The following is a 23,059-nucleotide window of genomic DNA, read 5'->3' as shown; positions in this document are numbered from 1 at the left end:
CTCCCATCGTGATAACTGAAAATGCCCTCACGTATTTTCAAGTAGCCCTTGGTTGAGACCTAGTGAACTCTAGGCGATCTTTAAAATCTCTCCTAATTTTGCAGTTCTGTGACTTCGTGGGACGCATTCAGGTTTTTCAGCTGTCTCTGTTTTGGCAGAGTATGGGTGGGTAATTGTAGAGAGCAGTGATTCTCAGTGAGGAAGGGCAGTGGGCAGCACCGTGATGTCAAACTGTCTGGAAGAAAGAGAGGAGAGTGGTAGTTGAGCTACTCATACACTCCCATACAGACACCCAGATCTAATATCCGTCCACCTGCCCCTTCTCCACTCTGCATCCCCACGTGTGCCCCAGTTGAGAATCACTGTCTGTGATGATGAGAATAAGTCACGGGAAGATTGTGGAATCAGAATAAACAACAGGTGTATGGAATAGCATTCCCATCAAATACATTAGCTTTTCTTCCAAACCTGTGCTTTATTCTTCTGTATTTACTCTTATATTCACTTACCAAGTAATTGGGACTAGAAACTCAGAAACCATCCTTAACCAACTGTCTCTCTTATATCCAGTTTTCAATTCTGCCTTCTAAAAATCCTTGCCATCACATCTCCCACTTTAAATTCAAAATCTTGTTATTTCTCACCTAGAGCAGTGCATGGTCTGTTAATTTGTCTCCCTGCCCTTGGCATCCCCTATCATTCTCCCCTCCACACTTAAGCCGGAGAAATATATCTTTGAAAAATAGAAAATCTACTCAGGTCACCTTTGTGTCTAATCCTTCAGTGGTTTCTCATTACCTATCAATAAAGACATTTCTTTTTTTTTTTTTTAAAGATTTTTTTATTTTTTTCCTTTTTCTCCCCAAAGCCCCCAGGTACATAGTTGTACATTTTTAGTTGTGGGTCCTTCTAGTTGTGGCATGTGGGATGCCGCCTCAGCGTGGCTCAATGAGCTGTGCCATGTCGGCACCCAGGATTCGAACCGACGAAACACCGGGCCGCCTGCAGCGGAGCGCACGAACTTAACCACTCGGCCATGGGACTGGCCCCAAGACATTTCTTTACAGGGCACCCAAGGCCCTCTGTGACCTGGCACCTGCTTGCTTCATCCCCTGCTGCTCTAATTATTTATATTCCATCCAGTGTCAACCACTCACAGTTTCCCAGAGATGATGTGCTCTTTCATAGCTCTGTATCTTTGTGCGTGCTGTCCTGTTTGCTGTTTGTCCTGGAGGCAATATAGTGTAGTAATTAAGAACACAGACTCTGCAACCAAACTGCCTGTGTTAAAACCCCAGCTCTGCTGCTACTGCCTGTGTGACCTTGGGCAAGTTATTTAACCTCTCTGTGTCTTTCCTCATCTATAAAATGGGATTCATAATAATATCTGGTTTATAAAGTAGTTATGAAGTTTGAGTGAGTCAATATATGTAAAGTGCTTGGAACAGAGTGTGGCACATACTAAGTCCTATGCAAGTTCTGCTATTATCATCTACTGTATGAAATCCTCTTTGTCCCCCATGACCTAGTTCAAGAGTCTCCTCTACCAGGGGCCTTTCCTGACCGCCCTGCTCTGTGCCCCAGATACAGAGTCAGTCTAATCACTCCCTTCTCTCCCCCATCTCTGTATCTTAAACATGCGCCATCATTGCTCTTACTTGCGCTGTGTTGTAAGTGTCCCTTTACAGGCCTTTTTTCTGCTACACTTGGAGCTTCTTGAAAGACTATGTCTTACTGATTTGTGTCCCCAGTACCTGGCATAGGGCTTGGCATATAGAAGGCTGCAATACATTTTTCTGAAGACCAAGTGAACTAAAAGTCCAGAAGCCTTGGCATGGCGTGGGAGAGCCTTCCTGTCCTGCCCCAGTGAGCCTTCTCATCTCCTCCCTTGTAGCTCCCCATTCACAGGAGTGCGTTCCAGCCACACCCCGTTTCTTGCTGTTCTCTGTAGAAGCTCTTCTGTTTCATGTCTCTGGGGCTTTGACTTGATGCTGCTCCCTTTTTCCGGAAATCCTTTCTCTTCCATTTTCAGAGTGAATTCCTACTCATTTGTCAACCCACTCAAGTGTGACTTTCCCTGTGAATCCTAGATTATAAGTTTCATGAGTATAGGAACCTCGGGTATTTTGTTTACCTCTGTATCCTTGGGCTTATCACAGTGCTTGGCACATATTAAGTGGTCAATAAATATTTATTAAATAAGTGAATGTTGAAATGCTTTCTGGGTCCTTGGAGGGAGTTAACCCTTTCCTCTTCAGAACTCTCAGCACTTGGTTCAAATATCCATTGTGGCACTTACCCTACTGGATTGTAATTATCTGATTACCCGTAGTTTCCCCCAGTCTATTACGAACCCCTGAGGACTGGACTGCCACATCTTACTATGTTCTGATTCTGCTCCTAGACCTAACACAGTGCCTGCTACATTATAGGTGAAAATTTATTGAATAAGCAATAATCATCCCTATTTGGGATGCCCTTGCAGGGTCTGGACAGTAAACTATTCTACAAGTCTGGTTGTGAAACAGGTTTATGCCCAGTGCTATGCTAGATACTCCAGGGAACATAAGAGAAATGTAAGGGCAAAATATGAGCCTTCATGGGCCTTCCTAGTAGAGGATCATATTGTAAGAAACTAATAAGTAACGATACAAAATCGTATGTGATCCATTACAAAATTGTTGTTTGGACAGTGTGGGTTAAGAGTTAAGAGAGGAGAGAGCTCAGCCTCTGTTTTAGTGGGCAGAGCACCTTAAAAGGATGGAAAGATTTGGCTAAGTAGAAGGAAGTAGTGACATGACCATTCAATAAGTGGTACTCGCTGTTCTTTTTCCTTATGTATGCACACATGCTTGCTTTCATGTGTACACAGTGACAAATTAAAAACGAGTTAAGTGTGAATCCTAGAGTTAGCTAGGTCCACTCTCTGCCAAGTGACTTATTCCCACAAACCAGCATCACATTTTAATGCCATGAATCCGCTGAATGTTCAAGGCTCCCTGTCCTCATGAGTAACATCAAAAATAACAATATCTAACCTCCAGGGTTGTTATGAGGACTAAATAAATAAATGCATGTTGAAAGGACTGAGCAGTGTGCTTGGCATGTAGTAAAAACTGATAAATAGTTCCCTCTTTTCATATGTGGAAAAGGAGAGGCTTCTGTAGTAAAACTAGAGCTGAGAATCATGATGATGATGCTGCTGCTAATAATAACGATTGTTACTAACATTTACTGAGCCCATTTCTATGGGCCAGGAATTGTGCTAATGGCTATATGTATATTAACTCTTTAAATTCTAATAACAGCTCTCTGAAATGGATGCTTCTATCATTTATATTTTACAAATGGAGAATCTGAGGCACAGAGAGTTTAAGTACCTTGCTCAAGGTCATGCAGCTGTGAACGGCAGAGCTGGGATTTGAGCTAGACAGTCTAGTTCCACAGTCTGCCCCCTACAGGGTGAACTAAGAAAGTGGGGGTTTCTGAATGTCAAGCAGAGGAGGTATGAAAATCTTGGAATATTAGGACCATTGTACTTCTGTTATCAGTATATTACAAGTAATTTTGCCATGGCCTTATCACATTCAGTAAAAGTGATACTCAATAGAGCTCGTATAGTGTACATTTGAATGGCAAAGGTTAATTTGGTTAATCTCTTCTAATTCCCTTGAGGGAAACTGATATCTTGGGTTGGTTGCAATGGGAGATTTTTTTTTTTTATTAAAAGATTCTGTACTATGCTAATTCTTTTAGTTTCAGCACTTTAGAATGCTCCATAAACCTTTTCTCCCTTGGTAGGATTGACTAGCCAATGTCTTATCCCTTGCCCTCACCAGTGGAATGGTGCCCACATGATTGCTTATGAGCGAATCATTTTCCCTAATTGGTTTTGTCAAGCCTGGTGTTTCAGCCATCCACAACTGTAACACCAGATGGTAGACTGGAGAGCACGTCCTCTTTGTGGAGATTACTGTTCCACTACTCATTTTTGCTTTCCCATTGATATTTCATATCCACTTCCCTTGGTCCTCTAAATAACTCAGATAAGAACTTGAAATACCTGTTTTGGGGCCCATATTTGGACAGAAATAAGGAAACATTCTTTGATGTACATGGAATTCTTCTGCTCTGGAACTGATTGCTATATTTTTCTATTTCTGCTCTAAAATTTCAGATCTGAAAACTGAACTGTACTTAGTTCTTGAGGGTAGAAATGGCTTTGTTCAATTACACCTACTGTGCACTGAGGATAGAGAGACAAATGGGAAATTGTTCCTGCCCTCAAGTTGCTCATAGTCTAGTGGGAAGACAGCCTTGAGATAAGTATACACAGAAAGTGCAGATGCAGTAGTAGAAGTCTATACAGATTACAGGGGGACCCAAAAGGGGGTGTGGTCAAATATGGTAGGAGAGAGGCAAGAAAGGCTTCGTAGAGGAGGTGATGCTGGAAGAGAGTCTTAAAAAATAAGTAGGTGTTTATCTTGTGGTTGGGGCAAAGAAAGAGCATCTCAGGCAGAGATCGTGAAGAACTGTGATGCATTTAGGCAGCTTCAAGTAGTTTTGGGTATCTGGAGCAAATGATGAGACTGAAAAGGGTGTCAGGAGCCAAGTCGTGTAAGGCCTTTTATGCCGTGCTGCAGAGTTTGGGCTTCTGTAGTTCCAGATGCTGGAATGATCTGATTTGGAACCCCTAACCTCATTCCAACTAGGTAGAAATGCTGGATAAAAAGTCTCCAATACAGAGCTGAGCTTGAAAGCAAGAAAGAGAAATCCTCAGGTGCCATAGTAAGAGAGGAAATCCAAACCCAGAGCTATAAGCAGGAGCTGAAGCTGAATGGTTCTATGGGAACCAGATACAGTGCTTAGGGTTTGGGATTTTAGGGCCAGTGTGGGCACTTCAGGCCTCAGGCTAATAACCCCCCTATGAAGCTGGGAGCCAAAACAGGAATACTGTGCTTGTGAAAAAGGAGCTAGAAAAATACCATCAACTAGTCCAAGGAAACAGCATGAAGATTGTAATCTTCTCAGGGTTTTGCATGGAAAATGAGTTGACTCTAATAAATTAGAAGTCCACATTTATTACTATGCATAGAGGTACATATATATATATAAATATAAATTTTCTTTTTAAATTCACAGTATTGGCAAAGCTGAAAAAATTGACATAAAAACTGGGTCGGGACTAGAGAAATCTGGAGACTTTGGCAAAGGCAAATGTGACATTTCCCTGTTAAGACACCTCACAACCTAGGGCACACAGGATTCTCGTGGAAGACAGTCTCCATTAAAGATGAGCTCATGGTCAAAAATTACAAGCTCTACAAGAAGATGAATTACCAGGAGGGAGAATGAGCAGATAGATATAAGTAATAGGATTTCTACCCCAAACAGTAGAGATAAGAGAACAATCTGAAAGAGACCTTAAATATGTTCAAAATGTTCACAGAGATAAAGCAGGAATAGAAACTATAAGAAAAGAACAGGATGGTATGAAGAGAAAACAGGACAGCTTTAGAGGAAAAAACAAAAAGAGAACTTGTCCAATGAGAAAATGTATTTGTTGATGCAGAAACACATTGAACGGGTTAAAAGTAGACAAACCATAGCTACAGAGAGAAGTAGTGAATTGGAAGCTGGATGTGAGGAAATCACTTAGAATGCATCACAGAGAAATAAAGAGAAACATGAAAGAGTAGTTAAGAGACATTAAGGATGGACAAAGAAGCCACGTGTATTTCTAATACGGGTTTCTGAATAGAGGCTCTAGAGGAGAATAGTGGTATAGATTTCATTGCGCATACATCTTAAAAATTGTTATGGTGAACACTAAAGTGATAGAACTTGAATGTATGACTTCCAAACCATAAAGAAAAAACAAAGCTAAAGAAAACTCAGGCTGTTAAACAGAAAGTAAGAAAGGAGAATAAAAAGAAGCAAAAAAAAAAGTATTTCCAGTTATATTAGTAATCATAAAAAATGCAAATTGATTAAACATGCCTTTTAAAAGATAGAAATTCTCAGATTGAATGGGAGAGGGAGTGCAAAATAAAGCAGCCATAGGCTATTTAAAGCATAATGACCCAGAATAGTTGAAAGTAAAGGGATGGAAGACAATATATGAATATGTCATAGGCAGGAGTTCATTGAAGCAATGTTTATAACTGAAAAAATATTGAGGTAGGGGAACCCTAAATATCCATTAGGGGAATTGATTTAAAAATTCTAAGACTTCTGTATATAAAAATAATGGAATACTATCCAATACTATTGTAGTGGATGAACTGGGTTTGTACATATCAGTATGAATAAATTAAGAAAACATATTGAGTGTAAAAAGCAAGTTGCAAATGATATGATATTTATAATTTACACCCTCTTCCAATTGAAAATATCCCCTTACCTGGGTTCATTTATTTATTTTTCATACCATTTAACATTAATAATACTGTTTGGTATTGTAACAGATCATAAAAAAACACTTTGTCTCAATTTTGGCTAAGGCCGCTAAAGGCTGGGAATAAAGCAATAGGTATCAAATGCTCCTGAGATTCTCGATGATCTGTCAGAACTTGTGAGGGCAGTGCCTGAAAGACCCGTTGAGGAATCCCGAACCTATTACTTACCTTAGGCTATAAAGAAGGGTGAAGTTAAAGGAAGAGAGGAGAGAGAATTCCTTTGGATAAGGTGGCAGGGCTAGTATTTTCACTTGGAGAATGTGACCTCAGTTCCTGGAGTTGGTGGACAGAGAGACCAGACCTGTGCCTGGAAAAGTCTAAAAACAGAAAGAGTAGCCGACGGATGCCAGGAGGAGAAGTAGCTGCATGAGGAAGACAGTTACCCTCAGAATTTTTCAGGGCAGAGATGTGGGCATATCGGAGAAAATGCTGGCTGGTCTGGAGTTGAGTTGAAGGGGCTAGATTCACTAGGATCCTTGGAAGGGTAACCGGACCCCTGCAGAGAGAGTCTGTGTGAAGTGGGTTGCGGAAAACCTTAGTGTGGACTTGTCAGCAGCTGGCTGGAAGAGGCACTGCCCACGTTCTGGGAACTGCAGGTGAGATCTCAACAGTGGGAGCTCTCCAAGGAACAGAAAAGCAACTCATGAGAGAAAAGGAGTCGACTTTACATATCTGCCAAGTCTAGAGAGCACTCAAACCCGATTTGTATAGTATCACAACAGAAGGTGAGGCTTTTCCTGTCCCTTACCTTGCCGTCTTTTCCCAGCTTCCAACCTGGCAGGGTCAGGGACCAAAGCAAACAAGCAGATGGGGGAGGATGAGAAGCAAAGATGAGGAAATGGAGGAATCAGACATCTACCCCCTTCTCGTACCAGGGGCTGCTAGGCTGGAAGCAGACCCCAGCGAGGGGAGGGGGTTGAGACTTTTTTTTTGGTTACTTTTTATTGAACTATCTCATGCATATAGAAAAGTGGACAAATCACGAGTGTACATCTTGACAGATTTTCACGGAGTGAACGTACCTGTGTCACCAGTATCCATATCAAGAAATAGAACATTACCAGAATCCCAGAAGCCCCCTGTGCCCCATTCCAGTCCCTAACCGGGCCGTCCTCCCCAGGGTAATAATCATCCAAGACAAGATTTTGTAATTATAAAAGCAACTTTATTATTTTGTTTCCCAGTTTACTTTTTAAAAAAATTCTTAATTGAAGTAATTTCAAAACTACAAAAAAAGTTACAACACAGTACAAAGAGCTTCTCCATCCCCTTCACCCGGATTCCTTAATTGTTAACATTTTACCCTTAATGGAAAGATGCGTATCAACTTTAAGATGGTAAATTCTTCTAGGAATGGGAGAGGGAGAGTTTGGTGAAGGGTGTAAGGCGACAAACTTTACAGTGTTTTGTTATTTTATGTGAAATGGCAAAATGTTAACTTCTTTCTGTTTTAAATAGTGAGTTACTCTGTACCTTTTGACGTGTTTGAATTTTTAAAAAATTCTTCAAACAGGAAAGAGTTTGAGTTTTATCATCTAGGAACTGGGGAGCTGGCGAAGTCTGCCTTTTGTTGTGAACATAAATGTCTTTATGACTTCCCTCCTCTCCGTCCTCGCCTATGCATTAAGACACTTAAGTGAGCTATAGGGTTGATTCACCTCGGTATCATTTTTCTTCTCTTCTTATCCTTGTTGCCTCTCACTGCTAAGTGCCCAGTGGTGTCTGACATGGTAAGATTAAAACTTGCACTTTTCCTAATAGACGTAACTCTCTTCTGATTTGCAGTAAGCAGGATCTGCTTTTAAGCAATTACCCATCATTTGGGGCTATCACACACACTGTGCTTTGGTTCAGGTCATAATCAATAATTCATATGTCAATAGGAGCCCCATTAGCTCAGGTGGAGGCAGAGGTCTTTCTAATGAAAATGTTCCATTTTCCAAATGACTTTTGTTTTTCCCAGAGAGTTGTGGTTATCGAAGACATAAAAAGATGGAAAACTATGTTGGAGCTTCCTGATCAAAGCAAAGAAAATCTAGTTGAAGCCTTACGAGAATTAAAGAAGAAAATACCCTCCAGGGAAGTGTTAAAATCAACCAGGATAGGTATGTTGCTTCTGAATTTTATACAAAGTGCTTATACTTTTGTCTCCTTCCTTCTTCCATCTTTCCCTCCCTCAAACATTAAGTTGTCTGTCATGTCAGTGATCTCAAAGTACCTGTGGTGGAGGACCATTGTTTAAAAAATTCTCCATTGGTTGCTGACCAGTACTTTCATAATATGTAATAAAAATTACCAGAAAAATGAAATTAAAATATATGAAATACAAGCCCCACTTTTTTTTTATTAGATTCGACAGATATAGAATTACTCTGTCAAATTGCTATAAAAGTTTCCAAATGCTTACTTCAGTTTCTGTACTTACATCATGAACTAGTAACCAGCAGTGATCTAGGGGTAACATTTTGAGTGTGCTTGATGCTGGGTGTGCAGAAATGAATAAGATTTGGGTTGTGACCTCAAGGAACTTAGGGTTTGGTGAAGACACAAACATGTAGGCAATTGAGAGCAGTTAAAATTTTATAGGTTATAAATAAAAACATATAAATAATGTTCTGGGTATCATTTTGATCTGTACAAGGAATATGCCAGCACAAAGGACAGAGCAGGCACTTACATCTGGGAAATTCAGAAAAGGCTTTATAGGAGAGGACGTTTCAGTTAAATCTTGAAAGAGACTTGGCTTTTCTGTCCTGAGTGGAAATAACTTGCTAAGTGTGGTTTATAAAAACAACGTGATAGCAGCGTTTGCCACTCCATCATTTATTATGGCATTGGAGATATTTAAAAGGTAAGTCAGGGACTACGTTGAATTGCCATTTTAGTACAGTACAACTGTGAATAGTATGCAAGGAAGGGCCAACATGTGTTCCTCAGGCTGCTCCCAGCTCCCCAGGGAGTCCAGGGTAGTCATTCACAGCTGGTGTTCTTGCCCTCGCTAGTGCAGCCATTGCCTTCTCTGCCTCCCCTTGACCTCTCGTTCATGAGAAGCAGGAGAGAGAGCAGCTTCACACTGGCGCTAACAGCTGGCAAGAGCTGTGTGAAATCCCCAGAGGGCCCCCCAAGAGTTTTGAGAGTTGCACCCCTGTAATATAAACCAGAATCTGAGAAAATTAGATGCTTAAAGAACATAAAACCCTATCATTATAGCCAAGGAGATTCTCCCATCTGCTGCTGGATTTTTCTTTTTATAGGCTGTGGTCACTAGAGGGCAATAAGACCATTCATATGAGCCCATAAGGTATTTCCACCAGTAGAGGGTACTAGTGATTAATATTTTATGACGTGTATATCTGTACATATGTGTATGTATATGTTCCTATTTAGGCACACACTACAAATACTATTTATGATCAGATCTTAAATATCAACATAATGGGTTGGACTTGTCCTACAAATAGAAAACAGATGATAATTTAAAAAAAAATCATTTCTATTTCTCCTTTGGGTACAATTGTAAGTATGCTTTTAAAAATGGGTGTATCTGATGTCCATAGATTTCAATTCAAGGATCATAATGAAACCAGAACAATGGGGCTTGACTTAGGAGAAGCTGGAAACCTTCCAACTTTTGAGTCTTGACCCTACCCCAGCCTTCCCTAAACCTGAAGTTGTGTGGAATATAGGGGTTTCGTGGTTCCTTTGTACTTCTGTCACTTGCTAGACTGAAGATTCATTTGGATCATTGCCTGAGAATGTTTACATTCTTCCACTTTTAGCCTCCTGCCTGTGCCTATCCTGTGGGCTGTGAGGGACAAATATTTACTGAGTACCTTCTTTGTGCCAGGAACTGTGCTGGCACAGTAATGAAGGAGACAGATATTGTCCCCGCCTTTTTGGAGCCTGCTGTCTAATGGAAGGACATACAGTTTAACAAGACTTTGTCATACAATGTGATGAGTGCTCTGATGATGGGGAGAAGTTAGCCAAAGGACTGTATGCATTGGGAGGAGAAGGGAAGGGAAGGTATTGAATTATCAGGCAGGAGGTGCATCATGTGAGCCATACAGAGGGCTGGAGGTGGGAGAGAACATGATGCATTCCAGAAACTAAAAGTTTGGTGTGTTTGAAATGTAATCAGCTGGAGAGAGTGTAGCAAGAAGTGAAGCTGGAGAAGCCGTCTGGACAAGATGGAGAAGGCTTTTTGTGAGCCATTCATAATTGTTTTGTCTTAGCTTGTGTATTAGTTATCTATCCCTGTGTAAAAATTACCCTAATATTTAGCAGCTTAAGTATTTGGTGTCTCACACAGTGTTTCCGAGAGTCAGGACTCTGGGATCTGCTTATCTGGGTGGTTCTGGCTCACAGTCTCTTAAGAGGTTGCAGTCAAACTGTTGGCTGGGGTTGCAGTCATCTGAAAGCTTGACCAGGGCTCAAAATGGCTCACTCATGGGATTGCCTCAGTTTCTCATCATGAGGGCCTCTCCTTATGGCTGCTCATGACATGACAGCTTACTTTCCCCAGAACAAGTGACCCAAGAGAGAACAACCAAGATGGAAGTCATAGTGTCTTTTATAACCTAATCTTGGAAGTGATGTGCTGTCACTTCTCTCATATTCTGGTGATCACACAGACAAATCCTGGTACAGTTTGGGAGGCAGCTACACAGGGTTATGAATATCAAGAGGTGAGGATCACTGGGGGCTATCTTGTAGACTGGCTACCATAGTATGTGTTTCTTTTGAATTAATCTAGATATATTATGCTTCCTGGATCTGCAGATTGATGTTCATTTGTAGAAATTATACAGCTGTTATCTCTTAAAAAATGCCTCTCTTTCGTCTCTCTTTTCCTTTGTTTTGGGATTCTACAATTAGAAGTATGTTAGACATGTTATTTTCCATACCTCTTAGCTTGTCTGTCATAATTTTGCCTCTTTGTCTCTTGCAGAATTCTGGACAATTTCTTCAGATACATATCTTCCAAGTGACTAATTCTCTCTTTGTCTGACTCTAATCTGCTTTTTAACCTGTTCTTTGAGTTCTTTATTTCAAAAACTGTTTTACGTTTTTTTACATTTCCTTTTTTCCCCTAAATCTGTCTCTTAAATATTTTTTGTATATTCTTGTGATTATACCTTCTATTTCCTTAAACGTTTAGTGTTTAGTTCTTCTGTATTCTTTATCTGGCTATTCTAATGGTTGTAGTCTTTGGGGATTTAAATCTGTTGTTTATTGTTTCTGCTGACTCTCATGGTGCTTGCCTTCCCGTGTGCTTGTTGACTTTTAGTTGTGAGCTCCTTATTTTATTTCAATTTATGGGAATTCTGTGGGGCTAAATTAGAGAAGCTTCCCTCTAGAGGCAATTAGCTTATTTTTTTGTTTCTGCCAATAGTCAAGGGCCACTTCTGACCTGGAATACCTTAGCACACCTCTCAAGGATCCCAGCTCAGAATCAGAGTCCCAGGATTAACTCTCCCACATCACCACTGGCCCAAGCTAAGTATTTCAGCAGTGTAGCTCTTAACATCGCCTCTTAGGATAACCCCACCCCTTCAGCCTCTGCTTACTTTTTTGGAGGGGGGAAACGAGGTGACTTTTGTCCAGAATCTAGTTATATTGCAGTGAAAAGGTAACTTTAGTCTACCATAAAGCCTGAGATCCTGAAGATAGTAAGTGGTTGTTATTGAAGACTTTTGAAGAGAGGAGTGACACATTCAGATTTGCATTTTAGAAAAATCTGTCCTTTTGCCATGTGGGAACAGTGTTGGAGAGAAGCAAACCTACAGGTAGGAAGCCCAGTTAGGAATCTATTAAAACATCTGGATGAGAAATAAAGGTGGCCTGGATGGGATAGTCATCATGGGGTTGGAGAAATGTGGTTGGAATCAAGAGGCATAAAAGGAGTAAAATGCAACCTAGACATTGATTGGATGTTGGAAGTGAAGATAAAGGAGTAAAGGCTGAGGCACAGGTTTCTGATATGCTCAAGTAGATGGATGGCAGTACTAGTCATTAAGATAAGGACCAGCAGGTTTGGAGGTAGAGGGAAGACTAACTTCAGTTTTAGACTTACTGTGTTTGACATACTCTGGAACGTGCAAGAGGAAATGTCCAAAGGATGTTGGATGTACAAGGCTGAAGCTAAGGAGAGACCAAATAGATACTTGAGAGTCATTGTTAGCATATAGTTAGAAATTGAGGCAATGGAAATAGATAAGCTTACCCAGGGAGAGTATATAAAAAAAGCAAAAAGCCGAGTCCCAAATCCTGAAGCACACCAATATTTAAGAGACTTGTAGAAGGAGACTGAGAAGGTGTGACCAGAGAAACAGAAAGGAAACAGGAGAGAATGCTGCCATGGAATGGGAAGGACGTTTCCAAGGGGGAACTGGTCAGCAGTGTCCATTGTTGTCAAAGGGCCAAAAAAGCCAATTCTAAAAATTCCACATTGGATTTTGCAAAGTAAGGCCATTAATGATTTTGGTAAGGACAGTTTCAAAGGCAAGGTTAGGGACAGAAGTTTGAGGAGTGAGGAGGAGGTAAGGAAATGAAACTGAAAATAGACAACTCTTTCAACAAGTTTGGTATTGAAAGAAAAGAGAGAGGTGGCAACATCAGAGAGGGAATGTGTGGTTGAAGAAAGTTCTGATTTTTAAAACAGGAGAAAATCTAACCTGTTGAGTGACAGGTTTGTGGAGAGACCTTATCAGGAAGAACGGACCAGACCAAGCAAGGATTGACGATGGAGGTGAGGGCGCCAAGATGCCTCTCACTTTGTTCACCTTTCCCTCCCCTTCGGCTCTTTCTGCCTTCAGGCACACTCAGACCTTCTGCTTTACTTGTCTGCCATCTCTCCCAGACACCTTGTCTCTCTTCCTCTTTTTATAGCCAGATTCCTTTAAAAACGATTGATAATCACAGCTCCCCTTTCTGCCCCCCTACTCCTTCATTAAACCCTTTCCATGCTGGCTTTTCCCATACCTACTGTGCTCTCTCAGGACATGAGTGATTTCATTCTACCCAAATCCAATAGTCTTATCTCAGTTCTCATCTTCCCAGAACCATGAATTTGAGACCATTGGTTTACTCTCTTTTCTGTCAAAATAAATGACGCTGAACTTGTTGCCAATTCTTTATCTAGATGTTTGTTTCCTTCATAACCCTTATCTGAGTTTGTAATTACTTATTATTTACTTCTTTATTTTTTATTTACTAAACAGTAACTCTTTGCCAGCAGGACCATGCAATATATTTTATTCACCAGTGCACTTCAAGCATTAGTGTGGCACATAGCAGGAGCTCTGGATATATTCATCAAATGAATGAAAATGACAGACTCAAACATGATTTTTCCATGACTCTTTCTAACTTTCTGCATTGCTGTTGCTTGCCTTCTTCTGTTTCTTCAGTCTTTGTCTCCTGTCCCCTAACAGGGGATGCCTTTCCATAAAGCTCAGAGCTCAGTCTTTGGCTGCTGCTTTAGAGCACTTAGCTAGAGAGCTTGTCCACTTCTCCAACCTGAGGCCTTAATTCACACAGCCCTTGGGTATGCATCTCCTGTCTTGATCCATTTTTGAATCTTAGATTTTTAGAAATGTTGTTCTAATTTTTTTACATTCTTACCATTTTTAAAAAATCTTACTGATTTAACAGGTAAAAATAGCATCTTGTTTTCATTTGCTCCATAGAATGAATTGTTTTCTATGTGTTTATTGGTCCTTTGTCCTTTTTGTGTGAATTGTTTGTGTTCTTTGTCCACTTGCTTTTGAGATCTTATAACTTTTGTTATCTGAGTTTTATAAATGTCAATGTCATAATGCTTTTAAATCCACTTAGCTACCTCAATTTATAAACGAGGAAACTTAGACCTAGAGAGATGAAGTGACTTACCCAGGGCCACATAGTGACGTAGCACCGGAGATCTGATGGGAACCCGGGTCTCCTGGGGCAGTGTTCTTTCTCGGTTAGCAGACTGCCATTGTGCCCTGGACCCCAGCCATATGTGTCTTTCTGTTATTGGACCATCTCTGTGGGTTCTGCCATCTGCTCAAGCTCACTCTTTCAAATGAGAATTTAGTGCCTTTTCTTGTGTACCTCAAATGTGAGTTTTCTCCTAATATTCTCATTTTAGTTAACATCCCTATTGTTTTACTCTGACATAAACTCTTTGCGTGGAAATGTCCAGCAGGCAGTTAGAGATGTAGGATTGAAGCTCAAGTGAGAGATTTAGACTAAAAATACATATTTGGAAGTTATTTGCCTGGAAGCCTTCACGTAAAATCACTTAAGTGGATGAATTCTCTGAGTGAAAGAAAAGATTAAGAGCTGAAGGATTGAACTTGGGAGAATATCCATGGTGGGGAAGTGGGAGGAGGAAGAGGAGCCAGTGACGAGGCAGAGGGAGTGTAATGAGAGAGAGGAAGAGAGCCAGGGCAGCACAGTGACATGCGGGCCAAGGAGGAGACTGCTTTAAGAAGCAGGGCAAATGAGTGGCCTCACTGTTCCCAGTGGCCTGGGAAGTTGAGGGCCAGCTGGGCAAAAGCCTTCAGACCTGGCACTTAATGGGGCCCCTGTGACTGGATACCTTCATTGTAAAGGAAACCAGTGGCCAAGGACCAGGGAGTGAAGGACTAATGAGGCGGTGGAGTGAGGCCTTGCCCTCTCGCGCTGGTAAGCAAGCGTCCTCCACTTCTGCAATACTGTAGATGTGAATTTTCCGGGGACAGTTTTATGTCAGTCATATTGATCTGGTTTCAGAGATGTGTTTTCATTTATGATTCATTAACAACTACAAAAAACCATATACTTACAATGTGTTTTCACGTCTATGAATTCATTTGATCCATATGACAATTCTGTAAGGTAAATGTTATTAACTTCTCCATTTTACAACTGTGAAACTGAGGCTCAGAGAGGGGTTTTTTTGGAGATTTTATTTTATTTTCTTATTTTTTATTTATATATGTATTTTTTGAGGAAGATTAGCCCTGAGCTAACATCCACTGCCAATCCTCCTCTTTTTGTTGAGGAAGATTGGCCCTGAGCTGACATTAGTGCCCATCTTCCTCTACTTTATATGTGGGGTGCCTCCATAGCATGGCTTGATGAGTGGTGCTAGGTCTGTGCCCGGGATCCGAATCAGCTAACTCCAGGCCACCAGTGCAGAGTGTGCAAACTTAACTGCTACACCACCAAGCTGACCCCTAGAGAGTTTGAAGTAACTTGCCCCAGGTCAGAAAACTAGATAATAAACAGCAAAGCTAAGATGTTCTTATACCTTGTCGTGCCACCTCCTGAAACCTAAAGATGCACCTTTGTCCATGGCAAGCTCTTGCTTGTCCTTCCAAACCCGGATAAAACATAATCTTCTATGTGAAGCTAAAAATGTTTGTTGAATGAATGCGTGAGTTAGTGAGTGAGTGAATGAATGGCTTGCCCAAGGTCATGGAATAAGTTAGTGGCAAAGACCTTTCAAGTGGCCTTCTGTTCTCAGGTTGTCCCACAGCTTCCCATTGCTTCAGTAATCCTGGACTACTTATAAGCTCCTGTATTATTTTCTAGGAATAAGGCCATAACAAATTGCTGCAAAATTAGTGGTTTAAAACAACACAGATTTATTATCTTTTGGTTCAGTAGGTCAGAAGTTTGGTATGGGTCTCAAGGAACTAAAATCAAGGTGTTGGGGGCCAGCTCCGTGGCCGAGTGGTTCAGTTCGCGCGCTCTGCTGCGGTGGCCCAGGGTTCGGATCCTGGACGCGAACATGGCACCACTCGTCAGGCCACGTTGAGGCGGCGTCCCACATCCCACAACTAGAAGGACCTGCAACTAAGATATACAACAGTGTACGGGGGGGTTTGGGGAGATAAAGCAGAAAAAATAAAATAAAATAAAATAGAATCAAGATGTTGGCAGGGCTACATTCCTTTCTGGATACTTAGGGGAGAATCTGTTCCCTTGCCTTTTTCAGTTTCCAGAAGCCACCTACGTTCCATGGCTTGTGGTTCCTTCCTCCATCTTCAGAACTAGCACTGGTGGGTCAAATTCTTCTCACACCTCATCTCTCGGACCCACACTTCTGTCTCTGCTACCTTTAAGAACTCATGTGATTAGATTGGGTTCACCCAGATAATCCAGGCTGATCTCCCCGTCTCAGGATCCTTAAGCTTGATCACATCTGCAAAGTTCCTTTTCCACATGAGGTAACGTATTCACAGGCTCTGAGGATTAGGGCATGGGTATCTTTGGGGACCATTATTTTGTCAACCACAGCCCTCGAATTATGCCAGGCTCTTTCAGGTTCTATGCTGTCGTCCACTCTGCTTGTGTGAGTCTTGTCTCCTTGAGTCATTGTGAAGACTCAGGACAAGAATTGCCAGCCGAGTTGACTCCTCTGTCCTTTGGGTCCTCCCTGGTGTTCCGCCTTCAGTACTGTCCCGGACCTGTAACACTTTCGTGCGTTTGTTTTTGTTTAGCTGCCTTCTCCTGTACCTAGACCTCCCTGCAGCTCCTCGGGTGCAGTGCTGTGGCCTGCTCAACATTCTGTCCCAATGTCTAGCACAGGGCCTGGTGCACACAGGGCCTGGTACATACCTAGTATTTGGTAATGTTTGTTAAAGGAGCAAAAGCCTGCTTCCTGCAGGGAATTTATCTTAACAGTGTGCTGGGATGCAGAAACCCCTACCCTTAAACCCAGGGGCTTGACCTAGATCATGAGACCAGCCAGTGGCACTGCTTGCTGTAAAACATAAACTTCATGGAGCAAATAATGACTTTTTGCAGATCATTAACTTCCTTGATGTAGCTACTGACCAACTTGTGACCTTGGGGAAAGGTCATGGAGCCTCATTTTTTTCATCTGAGTCAGGAGGAGGTCGAACTGTATGATCACCAGAGACAGTGGTATAGGGTCAACACCTGAGCTCTAGAGCCAGCTTGCCTCTGTTTGAAGCCTGGCCCTGCCTCTTACTTGCCATGTCCTGCACAAGGTACTTAGCCTCTTAGTTCCTCAGGTTCTTTACCTGTAAAACAGAGAATCATAATAGCACCTACCTCAGACAGCTGTCCTGAGGACTCAATGAGTTAAAGTATATAGGGCATTCAGCACAGTGGCTAACTAATTATTGTTATCATGAAATTCCCTTTGTGATCTAAACTTTATGATTTTGACTTGTTTTTTCTAGAAGATTCCCTAGACCCCTCTCTTCTCTTTTCCTGCCTCAGACCAACTGTCTTTCCTGCTGTCAGTCTTCCTGCTTTCACCCTCTTGCTGACAAATCTTGCATCCCCTGGGCTCCCTTATAGCCCTGCCATTCCTGGGATGGTTTTGCTGATGTTGGCAGAGCCTGCTGACCAGTCTGGGTGGGGCTCCTCTGGGAGAATCTGCGGGATGTACTGCACCCGCAGGCCAACAACAGTGATTCCACTGCCCTGGCCTGAGAGTCAGAGCCTTCTGCCCTTTGGCTACCTCTCAGGACCTGTGCTCTTCGGACTTGGGAATGTGAAGGTTAACCACGTTCTCTCAACAGAGCTTGATTGAACACTCCCTGTGTGCAGTCCCGAATAGCAGAGAAATACAGGGCATTAGGGGTTAAGTGTACAGGCTCTGGGGTCAGGCTGCTTGTGTTCAATTCCTGGCTTCCACACTTAACTCCCTGTGAGATCTTGGGCAAGTTACTTTGCTGAGATTCAGTTTGTCATTTGTAAAAAGAGATATAATAATAGTATTTAATTCACTGTTTAGTTGTAAAAGTTAAATGAGATAATTCATATGAAATCTGGAGTATCAGCAGGAAGAACTTTTAGCAATAGGTAAGAATTAAAAACTTTTCATTTCCCCAGCGCCTTTGGATTCAGTTCTTTACGGTATAGTTCCGTTATTTTGTTTGTAATTGTGTGATTTTCGCAGTCAACTGCATCTATATTCAAATGTCAGTACTAACCCAATTTGAAAGGCAAATGTAAATGGTTTTTTATTTAACTGTTTAATTCAGGTCAGCAAACATTTATTGATTGTTCTGTGCTGGGCACTAGGCTGGGAGCTGGGAATATAACTTGGAGTGAGGTATGGGGTTCTGCCCACAAGATGTTTACAGTTGGGCAGGGAAAGTAGGCATTTAAACCTCCTAGACAGAGGGAACAGTGTGAGCTAAGGCACAGAAATGTAAGATGGCCAGACAGCCTGACCCAAAACAAGGTTGTGCAAGCCTCTCTCTATGGCTAGAACTTAGCACAGGGAGGCATGGGGTAGGAGAGCTGGAGGTGGAGGGAGGGAGGGAGGAGGGTGCCATGGTGAGAGGTAAGGCAAAAGGCTCCAGCTCATTGAGAACTTGAATACTATACTTAGGAATTAATTTGAGGGCAGTGGAGGGAGCCATCGGAGGGCTTTTGGTAAGGGAATGATGTGATCAAATTGTGTTTTGAAAAGGTTATTTTGACTTTAGTATAGAGGATGAATTGGAGAAGGCCAGACCGGGGACAAAGATTGGTTGTAAATCATTGCAGTAGGCCTGTGGAGAGGTGTGGGGACCTGAATCAGCGCAGCAGTGGGGATGGAGAAGGAAGTGAAGAGGAAAGGAAAAGGTGTAAGAAATACTAAGGAGGCTAAAATGATGAGTGAACGGTGGTGCCATTGGGTGACAAGAAATATAGGAGGAGGGACTGAGGGGGGTAATAACAAGTTCCATTTTTCCATTTTTAGAAATGTTGAGTTAGAGGTACTTGCAAAATAAGCAGGTGGAGGTGTCCAGTAGGGGACTGGATATTTGGGTCTTGTGCTCAGTGAGAGCTTTTGGGCTGGAGATGCATGTTTGAGAGTCATCTGCTTGCAGATGTAAGTTGCGCCACAGGAGAGGGTAAGATTACTCAGGGAAAGCAGGCGGAGAAAGAAGAGAAGAGGCCAAGGACAGTGCCCCAGGTGGGGTTCACAGGTAATTAAAGGTTGGGCAAGACGTATGCAGCCAGTAGAAGAGAGAGAGAAGGATGAGGAGAACCAGTAACAGGTGGTATTTCAAAAAGCAGCGGAAGAGAGTATTTCAGAAGGAAGAAGGCAGCCGTGTCAGATGCCACAGAGGGATCAAGTAACGTCAGGATGGAGAAGTTCCATGGGATTCGACAAGCAGAAGGACTTTCTGTTTGAGGGACTTTTGTGTCTTCATTTCTCATATATAAAGCTGGATCAACAGTGCCTTTCTTTGAGAAAGAAAAGGATAAGATGGAGAACACATGAAGGGAGGGTTCTCTATTCCAAAGAACCTGAGTGCCCCTCTGCTAGAGCACAGCCTGCATGTTCAGCAGGTTCGCATGGCTCCCAGGCTGAACCGACCCTCAAGATGGTGAGCTGAACTGTGGAGATAGACGCAGTCCTGCTGCAGAGGAGACCCCTGTTAATAATTTCATTAAAATTCCTGTAGACTTTTTTTCTCTGCATATAAACAAATATATGTGTTTATATCTTTGCACAAATGTAATTTTAAAAGCAAATATTGGCTCGTCCTGTGCTTGCTTTTCTGAGAACCTGGATAAAGTAATCTTTCCATGTTGCTACATGTAAAGCTATTCCAATCTTTAATGGCTGCAGAGTACTCATTGTTTGAATGGACTATAATTTATTTAACCAATTGGACCTTTAATGATGAGCTTATAGGTTTTTTCTAGTTTTTCACTACCACAAACACTCTTGCAATGAGTATTTTTGTACACATATCTTCTTTGCACACTTTGGCAGGGAGAAGTGGGTTAAATTCCAGGGACTGTGTCTCATTCATCTCTGTACCCTCAGCACCAGGCATAAAGTAGGTGCTCAGTAAAAGTATTAAAGTGCCTTGAATTTAGGTCTTTGAGGTCCTGCAGTGTCTCATTTATCTTTCCATTTTTAGCATCTACAACAGTGACCAACAGCACAAAAAATTGTTTTCTAAATGAATAATCTCAAGGATATTCCACCCAGAAAAGGAAAGTATCAAGTAGTGACTTCAACTGTTAAGTGCTGTGTGCCTCAGAAGCATTGCCAGTGAGGAAGCACCCTGAGACGTTTCTAACGAGTGCTCTGCATTCCTCCCCCCTCCCTCTCCTCCTTGTGATGAGTGGTGATGTCCTCCTTCTCCTGGGCAGTAGAAAGGCTAGAGAAAAATTCTCCATAGATAATTGGTTAGAGTGAGAAGTTAAAGACTCTTGTCTTCCCTTGAAAATTGTTTCTTTTGGGGCCAGCCCGGTGGCACAGCGGTTAAGTTCGCACATTCTGCTTCAGCAGCCTGGGGTTCACTAGTTCGGATCCCAGATGCAGACCTACGCACCACTAGTCAAGCCATGCTGTGGTAGGCATTCCACATATAAAGTAGAGGAAGATGGGCACGGATGTGAGCTCAGGGCCAGTCTTCCTCAGCAAAAAGAGGATTGGCAGCAGATGTTAGCTTAGGGCTAATCTTCTTCAAAAAAACAGTGGAAAAAATTACGTTTCTTTTTTACCTCCAGGATGCTCTTCACAGAACCTTTCAAGCAGCACAGTTTCTTGTTCAGCCTTGCATGACTAGAACCGAGTGAGATGCCTCGAGAGTAGGCCTTCAGTAAATGAGTGGAGAGTAGATGAATCGAGCAGGCATTGAGCTATGCAGCTGGCGTAATCTGAGAAAGTTTCTAAAGGTTTTGACCATTTTCCCAAGTTTAAATCCTATTCCAGTTCTTTGTGTTCAGTGATGCCTCTTGTATTGTATATTAAACTTTACTTATAATAGGGTCTATTTCTGAGCTTCATTTTCTATTCCGTTAATCTATCCATCTATTTTTTTGGTCCCAGTCCATATAGTTTTAATTCTTCTTGTTTTAGAATGTCCTAATAACTTATAAGATAAGGCTAGTTATACCTCATAATTCCTCTTTCCCAAAACAGTATGTTTTACTCTTGCTCATTTATATTTCTAAAATGCCTAAAAATATTTGGATGTTTTCTAATAAAAACAGCGTATTGAGAGTTTTGATTGAGATTACATTAAATCTACAAATTAATTTCTTTATTGGCATCTTTGTACTAATCTTTCTATCATATAACATGGTATATTTTCCCCTTTCATTCGGACTTTCTGTTATATGTTTTAGTAAAAATGTGTGTTATTCTATGGGTCTCTCATTCCACCAACGGTTACTGAACACCCAGTATTCCAACCCCACCTCCTGCTTCTATGGTCTCTGCTGGAGAGACAGAGATGAATGTGTCACAGCTCTTGCCTTCAGGGAGCTCTCTTTGGTGGACAAGAGAGAGACCTGATCACATAATTACAATTATAATAATTATTGTTATGAGCAGAAGCACAAGGTGCAAAGGAAGCAGAAGAGGGCTACCAACCAAGACTGAGGGCGTTAAGGAAGACTTCCTGGAGGAGGGGACTCCTGAACTGAGTCTTAAAAGCAGAAGGGAAGTTAACCAGATGAGGAGGGAAGAAAGAGTATTCCAGGCAGACAGAATGTTCATTGAAGTATATGTTCAAAAGTAAAGAGACGAGAAAAAATACTGAATTGTTGTAAGAGCTGCAAATAACTGGAGTATAGGATGACAGTGGGATGGTAACTGGAAACGAGGCTAGAAAGTAGGTGGGAGGGTGGCAGATTGTGAAGGGTGTGTGACAAGATAAGAGTTTGAATATAGGGTTGAAAGATTTAAGTAGAGGAGTGAAATGGTCAGATTTATGTTTTAGAAAAAGGTCTCTAAAAGAGAAAATAATAAAGTTAAACAAAGGCTACTTTGGCTGCAGTGTGGCAGATGGCATGAAGGTGTTCCAGACTGAGGCAGAGCAGCTAGGCAGGGGGCTGTCGGAGTCATCTGGAGGTGACATGCCCTAAGGCAAGGGCAGTGGGCATAGAGGTGGAGAAGGAGGCGTTCCAGAGCTACGAAGGACATGGGCACACACACAAACAGCACGTGGGCACACTCGCACGCCCCCTCTTGTTAAGGTATTGCTGAGTGGTTTATGGTTTTTACTTGTTTAAGCAGGAGTTTTCCCCTATTGTATTCTGACTGATTATTGCTAACATAAGAAAGCTATTGTTTTTAAAAAATATATCTATCTTAAAAATATATCTATCTTCCACTTTTGGAACTTTTAATTCTAAGTGTTTAGTCAATTTCTTTGGCTTTTCTATGTATTTATTTTTATCTAAGTACTTCTGCTTATTGATATTTTTTGACCCTTCTCTTTTTTCCATTTTTATTATGAAAATCTCAAACTTAGACAAAAATAGAATAATAAGAGAAACCCTCATATGCCCTTCACTCAGATTCAATAACTATTAGGATTTGGTCCCGCTTACTTCATCTTTCCCTTTTTTGTGTTTTTATGCTGTTAGTGAAGTATTTTAAAGCAGAATCTCAGACCTCTTGTCATTTCAGCTCTACATACTTCAGTATGCATCTCTAAAAAATATGGATATTTTCTTATATAACCACAATGCCATTATCAGTCTTAGCAAAATCAATAATAATTCCTTGGTATACTTTAATATCTAGTGTATATTGATATTCCTTGTTTATCACAAAATATCTTTTAATAGTTGGTTTGTTCCAATCAGGATTTGAATCACACATCACATTTGCTAGTTTGGTCTCAAAA

The 23,059-nt window shown here is 41.5% G+C and overlaps 1 protein-coding gene across 1 annotated transcript in view; it reads left to right on the top strand.

Annotated features, from left to right (window-relative positions):
- TCEANC2 (transcription elongation factor A N-terminal and central domain containing 2) overlaps window positions 1-23,059 on the top strand; it is a 33,477-nt gene that overhangs the window by 1,343 nt on the left and 9,075 nt on the right. The window contains exon 2 of the mRNA XM_008539879.2: window positions 8,422-8,563. Coding sequence (XP_008538101.2) covers window positions 8,422-8,563 — 142 coding nt within the window. The remainder of the gene's footprint in view (window positions 1-8,421; window positions 8,564-23,059) is intronic.

Source organism: Equus przewalskii, chromosome 2 (assembly GCF_037783145.1).
Source record: "Equus przewalskii isolate Varuska chromosome 2, EquPr2, whole genome shotgun sequence".
In the NCBI taxonomy this organism is placed as follows: Eukaryota; Metazoa; Chordata; class Mammalia; order Perissodactyla; family Equidae; genus Equus; species Equus przewalskii.
This window is presented reverse-complemented; position numbering and strand designations above follow the sequence as displayed.